Source organism: Lytechinus variegatus, chromosome 2 (assembly GCF_018143015.1).
Source record: "Lytechinus variegatus isolate NC3 chromosome 2, Lvar_3.0, whole genome shotgun sequence".
Taxonomy (NCBI): domain Eukaryota; kingdom Metazoa; phylum Echinodermata; class Echinoidea; order Temnopleuroida; family Toxopneustidae; genus Lytechinus; species Lytechinus variegatus.
In genome coordinates, this window is record NC_054741.1 from 46994597 (window position 1) to 47010894 (window position 16298).

General features: G+C 39.5%; 1 protein-coding gene across 3 annotated transcripts; it reads left to right on the top strand.

The window, feature by feature from the left end:
* The first annotated feature begins 13 nt into the window (after positions 1-13).
* On the top strand, positions 14-14630 carry LOC121408178. 3 transcript variants are annotated; one of them, XM_041599536.1, is made up of 5 exons: positions 14-112; positions 2725-2822; positions 4660-6159; positions 10830-12710; positions 14327-14630. In XM_041599536.1, exons 2-5 carry the CDS (start codon positions 2741-2743, stop codon positions 14533-14535), a joined length of 3672 nt encoding a protein of 1223 aa, XP_041455470.1. In that variant the 5' UTR covers positions 14-112; positions 2725-2740; the 3' UTR covers positions 14536-14630. The 3 variants fall into 3 exon arrangements, with proteins under 3 accessions (XP_041455470.1, XP_041455471.1, XP_041455472.1); XM_041599537.1 differs by lacking the exon at positions 14-112 and adding an exon at positions 178-407; XM_041599538.1 differs by lacking the exon at positions 14-112 and adding an exon at positions 178-388.
* The last annotated feature ends 1668 nt before the right edge of the window (positions 14631-16298 follow it).

Here is a 16298-nt window from a genome sequence, read left to right on the forward strand (position 1 = left end):
CGTCATGAATGTACGCGCCCCTCTGAAAACGTCACGTCCGCTTGCAAACGCGGCGCCGAGGGGAATTTTCTGAGCTTTTAACCCATATTTTTCAAGATATATTTCTGCTGAGGTGAGCTATAGACGATTTCTGCCATTTTTAAGTATTCTCATCAACATAAAGATCAGCTTTTTATAGTTTAGTTTAAACTATAACTTGATTTCTGAGCGGCAAGTCTGAACTTCATTCAAATCAAAGATTCAAACGTGCCGACGTGAATACGGTCATGATACAGCGCGCGACCATAATGTACCAGCGCACTGTCGCCCTACACTGAGCCCGGAACTCCAGCGGCACAGCACCATCGCCGTCCCCATCTGAGGCAGTGCGGCGTATTGAAACTGCAACGTGATTGTCAATGGAATGGGTGATTTCAATTACACTGTTGACCTTTTGGTGTTGGTGTTAGGTCAATTTTTACATGATTATAATGCCAAACATAAAATGAAGATGGTCCCGAAAACTCACTAGTTCTTGTTGAGTTGAGATGTCAATAAATTTGATGTGGATCAGTTTTACAAAGTTAGAAAGTATGATTATGAATAAGTTTTGGAGCTAGGGCAGTAGGGCCAGGGGCTAGGGGTAGACAGCTGTCAGCCGTCTGTTTCGAGGAGTTTTTTAACATTTAAAAAAAAAAATTCTGGTACACAGACGGCTCGCTATCGTGTAACCCAGGGAACTCCCGCCGGCTACGCGGCTGGGAGCCCAGGATCTTACGTGCAATTTGGCATAGGCCTACTCAAGCGTGAAGTATGGTCAAAATAATTCTCCGAATAAATAGTTAAAACAGAAATCAAGCACTTACACGATTATATGGATGATGGTCTAACGAGTGGCAGTTTTTCTGACATCTGGGCACAGACTGGAACCTCAAAAAACGAAAAGTTCTCTCCTTCCCCCATCTCGATCGGCCACTTTTGTTATGAATTGTAACAAAATGGCCGATCGAAACAGGGGTAGAAGGAGAGAACTTTTCGTAAGATCCTGGGCTCCCGTCCGCGTAGCGGGCGGGAGTTCCCTGGTTTAGCTATCGTGCAGCCACCATTTAGGGGACTTGCAATGCAAAATCCCCCTGTCGGGGCTCTTCAATTTTTGTCTTTAATGAATAAAAATTTTGAAAATTAACGCAACCAAAATGCAAATTAATATTCCTTCTTGGCATTAATTGCCAAAAAACAGAAAAATCAAGTTAAAAGGAACAAAAACAGTGACTTACCTCGGCTTTCGCGCAAATTCACTTCCCCGTTTTATCCGATCTTAAGTACATACGTATGGCCATTGAGTCCCCTGTACAGATCGCGCTAGAACTTCGGTCTCTGTATTTGGTGAGTGAAGCCAACGGAGTTCAGCTGAACAACCAACAACAGAGACAGAAGCTTTTGGTCTAGGCCAGGGGAAGCAATCCAAATTTCAACTCTAATGTCAACTGTCTAACACCAACACCGGACTTGAAATCACCCAATGCATGTGCGTGTGTAAAGCCCCTTTCAGTTGGTTGTGCTACTATACTTCCAAAAAGCCTGCGATTATCTGCATTATACAGTGCATCCCACAAAAAAAGGAAAATCCGTTTTCAGAGATAGACTTCACAATACTTAAATATGTTTTGACTATAAATTTAATAGGCCCTACTCATATTAACTAAGACTGAGAGTGAAATATTGATATTTGAGACCAATACTTACCAATGCCATGCCTACATGTACATAGTACATGATGAGCTAATCATTCACGCATTGGCATGACAGATAAACATTAATATTGAGGCATATCAGAAATGATTTGTGCAGAAACTCGTGTGTGAATCTGGATTCTGAATGAATGAATCCGTTCTCATTTGAGGGATCAGTGAGAGAATCTTATTCTTGACAAAGAATACAAAAGAAATGCATATATATAAATGAGCCAATTGTTGAATAAGCACACTCATATCATGAACCAATCTTATAAGTTATAATATTTAGATCTTGGCCCTATAGAAAAATTTCTGCGCAACCTTATTTTGCTCATGCGTGAAGTGTTCATCACATATTACTAGGTATTAAAATAAAGATGAATGATCGAATTATATGATTATGTAAATTACTCTAGATATAATTTATTTGCTTTTGACAGATGGAAAAAGGCATGAGAATCCCGGTTTCCTATTTTCTGGGACGCACTGTATTGTGACCAACTGATCACAAACGATTGCACGAGTAGAACTGGAATTAGCATTGTTAGGTGCGAATGCTTTCCAAATCGAAATTGTAGAATTCCCTACTAAATTAATGGCTATGATATACATGCATTTCTGTATGACAAGTATTCTGTTCATCATTCTAAAGAATTAAAATGGTGGCGTATTCTGGCTTATCTGCACTTTTTCCACAATTAATCATAAAATTGTTTGTATGACTTGGCCTCTTGAGTTGACCATGTTGACTTAATTGACTGGCTGGTATACTGGTGGTGGGTAGCTAAGACAAGTCACAAACTGTTGACTTGCTTAGTCTGAGTTATAGCAGTACTATTATCATTATTATCACAAGACAACTTTAACTTCAGTATGTTTGGACAGCAGGCTGAAAAAAAATGTTGTGGAAATGGCTGCTTTTTATGGAATTGCCCAGTAGATGATTATATTTACATGTACATAATACTTTTACATTATTTATTCTTCTACTTAAAAAAAAATCAAACAGCTAGTACCAAAATACCATGCCTAAGAGAGGGCGTAAGAAGAGGAGGCTTTCGTCTCCTCGCCGAGGGAATTCTAGAAGACGAAAAAGATATACCGAAGGTAAGTTTTATATTTGTTTTAAAATTCAATTCAACTTGATATTCAATAATCAACTATGCCAAAAAAATGAAGAAATGAATTACAATTTACCATAGATCTACATATGTACATGCTACAGGATGGTAATGATTAATGAAAAAAATAAAAACATTACCAAGCGAGTGTCATAAATCTGGTCTTTGTCATTTTCAATTTATGAAATATTATGACTATTGCTTGGTTGGTTTGAATGTTTGTATGATAATCCAGTAAAATTGAAATTATTCCATGTTACTTATGATGTCGGCTACTATAACAGTACACAAGCTTGTGGACGATACTGTTTAAATATTTTTTATAGTTTTCAAAGACTGAATGCGGCAGTACATACATTGTACGATTGGTTAGGGTTTGTCATCACACAGCACTATATAAAGCGAACTACATGTACATTGTAGCAAAGTGATTAAACTAGCGCCCACAATAGAGCTGCGAGTCAGATGCTATGTTCAGGTTCGGTTTGGTTCAGCAGGGTTTGACAATTGTTTTCCTGAATTTTGGTTCTGTTTGGGGTTCAGCAATGTATGACTGAACCCTGAATAGATTAGGCTGTATTGATGCCTAAGAAGAGGGGGGGGGGGGCTGATTCAGATGTATGATCTTGGCCATCGATCGCCTAATTGCAACGAAAATTGGCATGCCCATTACCCATGGCATGATCTACAAATTATAAGATCTAATTGTGCGCAAAATCTCATTGCTAATAATTATGCTAATTTATGCATAAAATAAAAGTTTGCTCTAATTGAATAAACAAAAATTTTACAAAAAAAGCAAAAGTGAGGATAGAAATAGAATTTCAAAGCATAGAATACATTTTTTTCAGGATTATTTCATCTAGATATGATAATGATTGAGTGCAATGTTATAGCAAACAGAGCTACCCTGATCAGAAAGTGATTGGGAATGTTGAAACACAAGAAAGCAACTTCCACCCAGGCATATCCCTGTTCCACCCTACTGCTATTATGCTGGTAAATTTCATATTCCAAAGAATATGAAATGTTTTCTAAAGTCCATCTTTTCTTGAAAGTGGTTTAATCTGGTCAACTACATGTAATTAAACCAAAAAAGATGAATTATCAATCTATTCTTGGTAGTTGGTACTGGTACCAAAAGTTTGACGTCAAGTGACTTCTGAACATTATTTCCAACATGAAAAGAACTATTACATGTATGTGGGACAGTACTGTGTATGTTGGCATTTTATAACACACCACTGGACCCAGCCTTCGGTTTAGTTCGGAAGGCCTTGTTTCTCACTTTGGCATATCACCTTCAAACTTGGGTGTTGTATGTTGTACATGTATATCACAAGGTCAAAGGTTCAAGGTTACTAATAATTATATCATAAACTGCCTTGTACTTGTGATAGCTTATTAATCGTTCGATGTATCAATGACGACGTGATTAGTTTTGCGGAACAGATCGATCTAAAGGTCAAAGATATCCGAGGTCATACATCTTGAAATATATCATTTTTGTTACAATTCAAAAAATGTTTGAAATGACCGACTTCAAATTGGGTTACATACAACCTTTTGCCAATGGTCATTAGTTTTGGGAATGGCTTGTTCATAAAGAGTGACATCTGACAATGATGTCATTAGTTTGTGGTGTCAGGGTTAAAGATCAAGCTCACAGATTCCATTGTTGAATCTGGCAATTGCAGAAGCGTATATTTTGACTGTATTTCAGTCCAGGATCCATCTAGTTTCAAGTTATATTGTAAAAATTCAGGTAATGTTTCAGTTCTATCATGTGATTTATTTATTTTTCTTACTTTTCTCTTCCACAGAGGATTCCGATGACTCTGATGTCGTAGATGTGGAATACACATGTGTTGAAGTGGAAGAGCTTTCAGATGATGGTGATGGAGAGATTGGAGAGAAGGAGGAGGAGGTGAAAGAGGAGGAAGACGGGGAGGAGGAGGAAGAGGAGGAGGAAGAGGATGATGAAGCCCATAGAATAGATATATCTTGGATCAAAGAAGAACCTGTAGATGATGAGCTATACACTCACCCTCAAGAAGAACATAATGGTGATGTAAATGCAGTGAAAAGAAGATGGCAAGCAGAAGAGGATGACATTAACCCTAACTCCAAATTTATCAAAACTGAATCAGGAGATGAAGATGATGATGTGGATGTTGTAAATGATAAATTAAAAACCGAAGAGGAAGATGATGATACAGATGATTATTGGGAAGAGGAAGAAGGTGATATTCTTCGGGAGGAGGATAGGGTCCCTGCGCTTGTTTTGCAAAAGTGTGCTAAGTGTGCAATAATGTTTAGTCCGGGCTCCGCCAACCTCCCATCGGCACTTCGGAACTTGTGCAAGAAGTGCAAGCCGAATGTAAGCATGACATGTCAGATCTGCGGCAAACACTTTGAGCACCACAAGCTATTCAAGCGTCACGTGCGGGATTGTAGCAACAACCACTTTGAGTGCATGGTCTGCAAGGATAGGTTCCCTACTAACCGCAAACTCCTGGGTCACAGGTGCATCGAGGAGAACCTTACGCGTATGCTGCGCTACATTTGCCCCATATGCTGTGAAGGCTTTGAAAAGGCCAAACACAGGAACCTTCATAAGAGTCAACATGTGACTCTCAAATCTGTCAAATGCCGAAACTGTCGATTGATCTTTAAAGATTTGGCTACGTGTCAGGAGCACAATGATACACATGAGTTTGCAAGCCGCACATTCATTTGTTTGATATGCCATGTAAGCTTTGACACCCAAGCTGCATATTTTGCTGACCAACGAAAACACAAAATAGAGAAAGGGGAAGATATCGAAATCAGGAGACCCCCAGAATTTGTATATGTGTGTGGAAAATGCAGGCGTTGGTACGATGATTTGCATACCTTTCGTGCTCACAGTTGCAATCCCAAAAAGGCTCATGTTAAAGTAGACTTTGATCAATCATCAGTCATACTACGCTCTTTAGACTTTGGCGTATCTGATATGGATATTCATGACCAGAGGAGGAAGAGTCCGCGTATACAGAAAGAGCCACCACCCAAGCCAATTTCATATCCTGTCAAGCAGCCACATACTTTACCCAGACCAGCTGCTTTACCCAAACCAGCTGCTTCAGAAGTGAGTCAAACACCCGCCCCTCTAGACGACAGTATGGTTTTAGATTCAACCTTCAAATGTCATCTGTGTCATCTCACCTTTGCAAGTTCTCGTGGGTTGGGGCACCATTCATGTCTGAGCCAGGATTTTTTGTTCGATGATGAAGATGACGATGAGGAAAGTGATGAATCAGGCAACAATTGGCACTCCCAAGGTAATTGACCAAAAGATTTTTAGAAAATATGTTGTACAAAATTCTGTGCATAAGCTGATACTGTTGAGATGATGCAAAAAGAATATAACCACTTCATGTATTAATCATTTTGGCCATAAACCATTTGTCCAATGACCATGAGGTATTAGTTATTTGGTCCACATACCATTTGGTGCATTATCCATCTGGTCCATTGTTTTATGGTCCAATGAACAATCATGTCTAAAACCTGTTAATTTACCTAGTGTTGGTGTTTACCCATTTGGTCTAATTGATCATTTGGTTCAATAATCAAGTCTCATGTTCTATAACCATTTAGTTTAATTTCCACCTTTCCAATATCCATATGCTCTAATAGCCATCTTGTGAGTGCTGGTTTACCATCCATTTGGGCTATTATTTTTATATCTTTGCCCTAATGAGAATAAATAAAATGCCATCACCCAGAAGTGGTTCCAGTCAGAGGATTTATGGATAGCCTTGAAATGTGTTTTTGAATTAAGGAAAAAAAATAAGGAAAGAAGTACTTACAAACCAGTAATCAGCCAAGTTGCACGACCAAGTATCAAAGACCTACTAGTGATTGAACCTTATGATGAAAGACCTAGTGTTAATTGGACCATTTGGTTGGAGGATGTGAGTTAAGAGTCACCTGACTGAAAATGATTTTTGACCATTTTCAGTTAGACTATTTGATACATACAGGTAGACAAAATGAATAAATGGATGAAGGTATGGTCAATATCAGGGCTCAAATTAATCAAAGGCCATTGTCTTCAATGCCCTCAGAAGTGCCCTTCGAAGTATTGTTAGACTTAGGCCAAAAATCATACATGTACGTGCCCTGTTTGCCTTGGTGCTCTGTGGTAATCCAGTGCATGCGTTCCATTGAAAGGCACACTTTGTTATTGATGCACTTTCTTTAGGCCCCCATCTCACTAGGATGGCGACCATGGCGACCATGGCGATCTGTCTAAATCCCGCAAAGCGTAGCAGAATCGTCCTCGAATTCTATTTTTAGCCTGCGAGGCGATTGCACTACAACTTCACTGCGACGGACCTGCGCTGAAGGCGATGGTAATACGCTGGTAGTACGACGCTGCCACTCTCTTGCCATGATTCGAGGCAGATGTGATGCGCTGCTTCTGCGATCAAAGCGACCGTACAACGAGGCCCATATGCTAATTAGGACCTCGGTACGGTGGTGCTACGAATGGAACGATTGTGTTACGTTCATGATGGGCTCTTGAAACGATTTCAAGCAATCGGCATATTGATCACGGCACATGAGACATTTTTCAGTCGATTGCCAACCTCCGACCAAGATGGATGTCCAGAATTTGGTTGGACTTATGTATCTTAACATTATACAACAACTTCAGTTAGAAGTGGAATACGAGGACCTGATACGAGGACAGTAGAAGGAGGAGGCCAAAAAGATACTGGGTCCGATCCTGGCTGTCACTTAGTCATAATATACAATATATATTAAAATTTCACTCAAAAGATGTCGATGAGCCTAATAGTTAATATGAGGGATGCATCCAGAAATTCATAAAAGAGCATAAAAATGTTTTATATTTTGTTAATTTTTTTCCCAAAAAGTTTGTCACTCAAAATTGTTACATGTAGGTAAATTCCTTTCAAATTTGCTTTCAAGAAGTAGTCTACTGATGTGAGAGCACTCATTAGGGGAGGGGGGGGGGGCACAATGCCAGAATCCCCATAAAGTGTGCTTTCCCAATCAATACATTAGTGATCGAATCATTAAAATTTTAATATTGTTTACTGTCACTGTAGTTAGAATTCATTCTATTTTTAAAACATATTCAATTTATATATTTTTGCGGAGGTAACCCATTTCGTCATCAAGACATGCGAGCGTCTTTTTTTTCTCTCTTTCAAGCTGGCTCAGCAGTTAGATTTTCATCCTCCTACTATACCTCCTCCTCCTTCCTCCTCCTCCTCTACCACCACCATAACCTCTTGTTCGCTCCCTCTTGGACCGCCGGCATAACAGATTGGGCAGCTTCCCTTTTTGGTCCTTTTTCTGGGAAGTATATTTGAAAACGTCGTGGTGTCGCCTCGTAATCTGTTGAAAATGTGATAATCCGCTACCATCAGCACGTTGTTTCATAGCAGCGCAGACGGTCGCTGCTCAATCGCTGGCCAGTCATCAGCGGCGCAGCAAAAGCGCAACGCGAATGCCTGCAGCGCGCTGAGAACGTGTGCCACATTCCACCCAAAGGGAAAGCGTCGTGGTGGAAACGGTGTGAAGCGTGTCGAGCGCAAGGCAGTCGCCTCGTAAACGGAAGCAGCGTAGCAGAATTGTCTTGGGAACGGTCCTGAAAAACACGGGCGATTGGTGCCGCTTTTAATGCGCTTCTACTACGCTTTGTGCGTTGGAGCTTCGTTACAGCTACGAATATGTCGTTTGTAATACGCTCTTGACTCGATTATGATGCGCTTTAGCACCTCCGCGATCTCGCTACGTAAGTTTTGAACATGTTCAAAATTTTGTGGCGACCAGGAAGATGGTGCCGATCCTTGCCGCTTCAGAAAAGATCAAGGTACGACGGAGAAGATTGAAAAGATCAAGTCACGTTCAAGCTACGATATACCACGCTTTGTCGATTTTTGACGATCGCAGCGGAATCGCCATCTAGTGAGATGGGGGTACTTTACAATGACTTGGCATGCCCTGAAAATGACCACTGCCTTCCCTTCTCTTCTTCCCTTAAAATGCCCTTTCAAAGAATGGTCTTGCCCCTACATGTATGATTTCTAAATTAGTGCACTGCAATAAGGATGTTTAACTTGTAAAGGAATAGGATGATAAGAGGTTTTGATTTGGGCATTGGACAGGACCAGATGGTTTTATACAAAACTGTTGTGCCATGTGCGAATGTGCATGCAATAACGTATGAAAATATTTCGATATATCATTACCGGTATCTTTTCTTGCTGTTTAGTCAAGGGTTGATTGCTTGCAGAATAGACTTTGCCTCAAGTTCTGGTATACAAACTTATGTTCTTTCTGCTATTCTGAAGGTTTATTGATCCGAAAATGAAATGAGGTTTGTTAGTTTGGAAAAATAAAAAGGTTCATCAGGGTGGGTAGAATCACCTTTGCTGTTCAATTGTTATGAGGGTGATCCTGATCTATTTTACCAGGGTTGCTTTAATATGTACGCTGAAGTCTTTCAAAGGGGTGATCATAGGCTTATGGGGCTAGTACATTTTCATGCAAGGATCAATATTGTGTTTATCTCTGATTGCGAGATTAGACGCCGCTTTTCCGACGGCTGCCATGTCAACATTAAAATCTTAACTTAAGGTTTAGTTTTTGTCTCACCTGCATAGCAGAGTGAGACTATAGGCGCCGCTTTTCCGATGGTGGCGGCGACAGCGGCGGCGGCATCAACATCAAATCTTAACCTAAGGTTAAGTTTTTAAAATTACATCATAACTTAGACAGTATATGGACCTAGTTCATGAAACTTGGCCATAAGGTTAATCAAGTATTACTGAACATCCTATTAGAGTTTCATGTCACATGACCAAGGTCAAAGGTCATTTAGGGTCAATGAACTTAGACCATGTTGGGGGAATCAACATCAAAATCTTAACCTGTTAAGTTTTTGAAATGTCATAACTTAGAAAATATATGGACCTAGTTCATTAAACTTGGACATAAGGTTAATCAAGTATCACCAAACATCCTGCATGAGTTTCACGTCACATGACCAAGGTCAAAGGTCATTTAGGGTCAATGAACTTTGGCCGATTGGGGTATCTGTTGAATTACAATCAAAACTTTAAAAATTTTTGGATCTGATTCATGAAACTTGGACATAATAGTAATCAAGTATCACTGAACATCCTGTGCAAGTTTCAGGTCACATGATCAAGGTCAAAGGTCATTTAGGGTCAATAAACATTGGCCGAATTGGGGGTATTTGTTGAATTACCATCATAACTTTAAAAGTACATGTATGTTGGTCTAGTTCATAAAACTTGGACAGAAGAGTAATCAAGTATCACTGAACATCCTGTGCGCATTTTAGGTCACATGACCAAGGTCAAAGGTCAATGAACTTTGGCAATAATGGGGGTATCTGTTGAATTACCATCATAACTTTGCAAGTTTATTGATCTGACTTCAAGTATCACTTAATATCTTGTGCAAGTTTCAGGTCACATGATCAAGGTCAAAGGTCATGTGAGGTCAATGAACTTTGGCCACATTGGGGGTATTTGTTGAATTACCATCCTATCTCTGTAAAGTGTATTGGTCTAGTTCATAAAACGTGGAAATAAGAGTAACCAAGTATCACTTAACATCTTGTGCGAGTAATAGAGTTTTCAAAGTTAGCACTGCTGCTATATGTTGAATCGCGTGATGCAGGTGAGGCCCCCAGAGGCATTCCACTTGTTCACTCATGTTCCTCTTATTTTTCCTTTTCTTTTTTCTCCTCTGATTTTTTTGAATAATGAACCTTATTTCCTTTTCGGACTAACAAACTTGTTTCGTTTTGGGGCTAAGGCTAAAGGACCTTCGGAATACCGAACCTTATCTGTTTTTGGAATAACGAACCTTAGGAATAAGTAACCTTACATCACCCTAAAAAATTATTTATTTTTATATTTCCTCTTTTTTTTCTTTATAGGAGACAATAACCTTCCTTTTATTAGACTAACATCTGGCCAACCTCTGAACTTCTCAGATGTGATGGGTCAGACTCACCCCAGAACAACCCAGCACATTCCTACATCAGCTGCAGCAACTGGAAACCAATCCAATTCCAACTTCAAACATGCCCACAGGTGCTTGCTTTGCAATAATTTAGTCAGGCATAACTTTGAACCGAATCTGGGGAAGGAGACTGCCAGATATCTCTGCCCAAAGTGCATGAAGAATGCTGCCAACGAAACAAATTGTGTGTTCAAATGCAGTAAGTGTGGCCAGATGTTTCCATCCTGGAAGAGGCTTAACATGCACCTACCTTGGCATAAGGAAAGAACTGGTGAAGAGGGTGTGTTCAAGAAACCAAATCTTTCTTGTAAGTCGAAACCGCCGGGTGAACCATCTCCATCCACACGTAACTCAAGTGTTGCTGAATCTGTTTCAGTCCCGAGTGAACAGGCAAAAGGAATAGATTCAAATACCTCATCGTTGTCTGATTTGTTGAAAGAGCCAATCAACCCCGTAAAGAACCAGACCAATGATGCAGGATTAACACAAGATGTAAGAATTCAGTTAAGAAAGAAGTTGATTGATAATCCTGTCAAAATACATTATCCAGTAACTCCAAGAATGCCCATTCCTAATCAACCAGTGGGGAGCCAGCTTGTTATTAATGCACCGCTCAGTGCTACAAGGAATGTTAGTGGTATTACAGTCATCAATCGTGGCAATTCTACATCTCTTATCGCACACAAGAATGTTGGTGGTGCTGCAATCACCAGCCAAGTTTGTACTGCACCCATGAATACTTCTAAGGATGCTCGTGTCACTGCAATAATCAGTCAAGATAATACTGCACTTCCTATTAATGGTGTCGCAATCTCCAATCGAAACCATACAACACCTGTTAATGCAAATTTCAGTACAGTTACTGCACCACCTATTCCTATTGCTCCCAAGAATGTTGATAATGAAGATAAAACATTGTTTTCACAATTCAAGGAGGCAATCACCAAACAAGTCAATGAGGCTAAATCTGAAGATAAACCTCCAAAACCTCAGAAACAAGTCAGTGACCTAGGTGTACACAAATACAAAGACATGTGTGTGAAAATAACCAAAGATGGTGCACGAAAGACTATCCAGGTTTTGCCTGATATTCCTAAGGAAGAGCCGGAGACAATTAAAGTGGTTCCTGTTTCAACAGGTACATGTCTCTCTTCTCAGTCCATGCCTGTAGGGACGATTGCATCAGTCACTTCCCCCTTGATGGCCACTAACGTTACAGTGCCTTTGGCTTTTGGAGGTAACCCTCTTCCGAAGGCTAATCTTGATGGCAGTTGTCCAACACTAAGGAGCCTTATTTCTGCCGCATCAAGACCAGGACCAATCATGCTCCAACCCTCAAGAGTAGATGCTGTGAGCACCAAGCCTCTTACTGTTTCTTCTGTCAATGCCAATAGAAATACCACTACCAATGTGACTATAAAAACTGTAAATTCCTCTCAATCAGGTCCACTGTTGGTCTCTTTACCAGTGGACCCATCTCAGCCTGTAGATAGTCAAACTCCTCGCGGTGTTTTCCTTTGTTATAACTGTAACCTTCTCTTCATGGACATTCAATCTTTGAAGAACCATGGCTGTGAGATTGAGGCTTTCACCTGCCATCCATGCAATCTCACCTTCAAGACACCTGAACAGCTCTACAATCACAAGTGCATGTCCAAGCCTTTCACTTGCCACATGTGTAAAAAGACGTGCAGTTCGGCTAAAGAGCTTAACCAGCATCCTTGCATAGATGACAGTGACATTCGGATTGAACTAGACAGCAAGGATTCAAGAACAGCCAACGCTGCTAGCAAAGGTATGTACTGTAAGGGTAGCATTACTGTTGTGTGTTCATGATACATTCACATACCGGTACACGCAAGTTGCCACCCCCCCCGGCATCTCATAGTATTTATCCCTCAAGATTGGTTGACCACCGTACTTGACACCATGCATACCCTGCATTGCTTTCCTATTAAAGTGATGAGAAGTCTCGTTATTTAAAAACATTTCAGTGTTCGTGGGATCTCACCTATACTATTTTACTTAAAGATAAATAAAAGTAGTTGCAGTAAACACTGATTTCACGAGAAAGTCTGTAAAACCAGGCTTAATTGTCATATCATCAAGGATCTAGGTCTGGGACAGTTACATAAACTGAACTTTGTAAACTGAACTTTGTAAACTCTTGAAATGTACACTGAAAAATGTCCACACTGAAGATCACCAACACAGATAAGCGCACGTTGGGCAGTGTGTTATTACTGCTTTGAATGTCGGCCCGACGCTTGACCCAAATCCCATGCTTATTTGCTAATTTCTCAGCAATTACACGATTTCGTCCAGAATCATTTGTTTTAAATTTATACAAACAGACACTTTGGTGGTCATTTAATTGGATTCTATACAAGCTCATTTTGAGATCATTACCACAACTGGCATTTATCTTTAAAAATCCCTACTCTTCTCTGTGCTTTGGATTTGTCTTGAAGTGAAATATTAATCAATTTTTCAATTCTTGCTTGCAGCCATGGCTATCTTGTATGTCTTGGGTAAAATAAAATGGTTGACCCTCAGAAATTCATGATAATGACAGTTGGGAGTGCATGTATTATGAAACGCATAAACTACATAAATGTTTTCTGATCACTTTCAATGCAGGTAATAAATGTAGTTGTTTAAAGGGCTGTTAATGCTTCATTTGCCATATATTGCATCAATTGTCAGTGGTTGCCAGATGCATATTATTTTGGGGCTGCTCGTCCATCCATCCTGTTTTCATTCTTGCAACAACTTCAGATTATTTAAAGATCGACATCAAGCTTGGTTCACTTGTGTACATTTATAGGTAGAAAAGTTCAATGTATCTAATTAGGTTTTGGAAGTACATTTACTTTCATGGGTACGAGAGGTACAACCTCATTCTCATAACAAATTTCTAAGTTAACCTTATTGAATACATGTTCTGTATACAGGAGTGATGATCTGATCTTATATGTATGTGTTTTTTTCCTTCTTTTTTTTTGGGGGGGGGGGAGGGATGGGAAGAGAGGATTGCAAATTTCAGGTGACAGAGGTCATTATTTGAAAATTTCAGATGTTGGGTGTAGGATATTTTTTGGATTTAGCAGCATGCATTTAGATTTTGACTGTGTGGTTGTTCAAAATTAATTTAATGTTTATATGAACATTAATATGGTGGTTGTGAATAGTATGCACGTACTTCACCGACAACATACATGAGCCCTGCCACCATTATAAAGAGTATGAAGTTGGCTCATATCTTGACGTATTTGTTTAAATTTTCTTCTTGTTCATCATGTCGATATGTTACAGCCTGAAGTAATGTTCCTATGGACGATTGTGATGGTACTGAGCTAGGTGGGGATTAATCCATTTGTGTTTTATTTTCATGATATTTCTCTATCTTAGGGAAGACTTCAAGCTCTGAAGGAAAAGGGAAGTTCCCTTCTGGTGTGACAGACAAAGGCACTGATCAGGATATGGAGAAGGGTTTCAGGACAATGTCATGGAGGGACGTATCCAAGGGAAGTAACTTCATTTGCCCTGACTGTGGGGTCGAGTTTAATAGCAAAGCATCACTCTATATTCACAAGATGAAGCACAATATGCGGGTGTGAATGAGAGTTTCATATACAGGCAATTCCATAAAATGATCAACCTTTTTGTACATCCAATCCCCGTTTTTCTCAAGTCTTACTTCACTTCATAAACTGACCCAAGTCATGGTTCTTTGAGAACATTACAGACTGTCAAAGGAACAAGAAATCAGAGACAGAAAATTGCATGAAGGTCCCAAATATATGGGGTCGGATGTACATATTTTATGGAATTGCCCATACTTAGGATTTGAAGTATAACAAGTAAGTAGCATGTCAGATTGGAAAGCGGTAAATTTTGTAGATTTTGCTTTAAAACTTGGTTTTTGTCTCACCTGCGAAGCAGAGTGAGACTATAGGCGCCGCTTTTCCGACGGCGGCGGCGGCGTCAACATCAAATCTTAACCTGAGGTTAAGTTTTTGAAATGACATCATAACTTAGAAAGTATATGGACCTAGTTAATAAAACTTGGTCATAAGGTTAATCAAGTATTACTGAACACCCTATTAGAGTTTCATGTCACATGACCAAGGTCAAAGGTCATTTAGGGTCAATGAACTTAGACCATGTTGGAGGAATCAACATCGAAATCTTAACCTGAGGTTAAGTTTTTGAAATGTCATCATAACTTAGAAAATATATGGACCTAGTTCATGAAACTTGGACATAAGGTTAATCAAGTATCACTGAACATCCTGCATGAGTTTCACGTCACATGACCAAGGTCAAAGGTCATTTAGGGTCAATGAACTTTGGCCGAATTGGGGAAATCTGTTGAATTCCCATCATAACTTTGAAAGTTTATGGATCTGATTCATGAAACTTGGACATGATAGTAATCAAGCATCACTGAACATTTTGTGCAAGTTTCAGGTCTCATGATTAAGGTCAAAGGTCATTTAGGGTCAATGAACTTTGGCCGAATCGGGGGTATCTGTTGAATTACCATCATAACTTTGAAAGTTTATTGGTCTAGTTCATTAAACTTGGACATTAGAGTAATCAAATATCACTGAACATCCTGTGCGCGTTTCAGGTCACATGACCAAGGTCAATGAACTTTGGCCGAATTGGGTGTATCTGTTGAATTACCATCATAACTTTGAAAGTTTATGGATCTGATTCATGAAACTTGTACACAAGAGTAATCAAGTATCACTGAACATTCTGTGCGAGTTTCAGGTCACATGATCAAGGTCAAAGGTCATGTAAGGTCAATGAACTTTGGCCATGTTGGGGTTTTTGTTGAATAACCATCATATCTCTGTAAGTTTATTGGTCTAGTTCATAAAAAGTGGACATAAGAGTAACCATGTATCACTGAACATCTTGTGCGAGTTAGAGTAGTATTCAAAGTCAGCACTGCTGCTATATTGAACCGCGTGATGCAGGTGAGACGGCCAGAGGCATTCCACTTGTCTTCAAATAAGTGACGGTATATATCCAGATTTCTATTCCAATAAAAGAAAATAAATTGTCACATTTTTTAGGTAGAAGTAACACATAATCTTGAGTGGCTGTCACCGATGGACAGTACAGCTGTTATTGATAATGTCTTTATCCATAGCCTTGTTGATAATTGCTTGTTTTTGCCGCTTAGCGATATGGGTAACATTTCTCTCTTTTTTTAATATTTGTATGTTTTATTATAACATAAAATCATTATGTTGGGACAGAGTGATTTTCCACAATTTCACAGAATTCACAGAAACAGACTTTTGAAAATGGCTTTTCAAACGGAAAATCACGGAAAACATATATTTCCTCTTACTGCACAGAACAG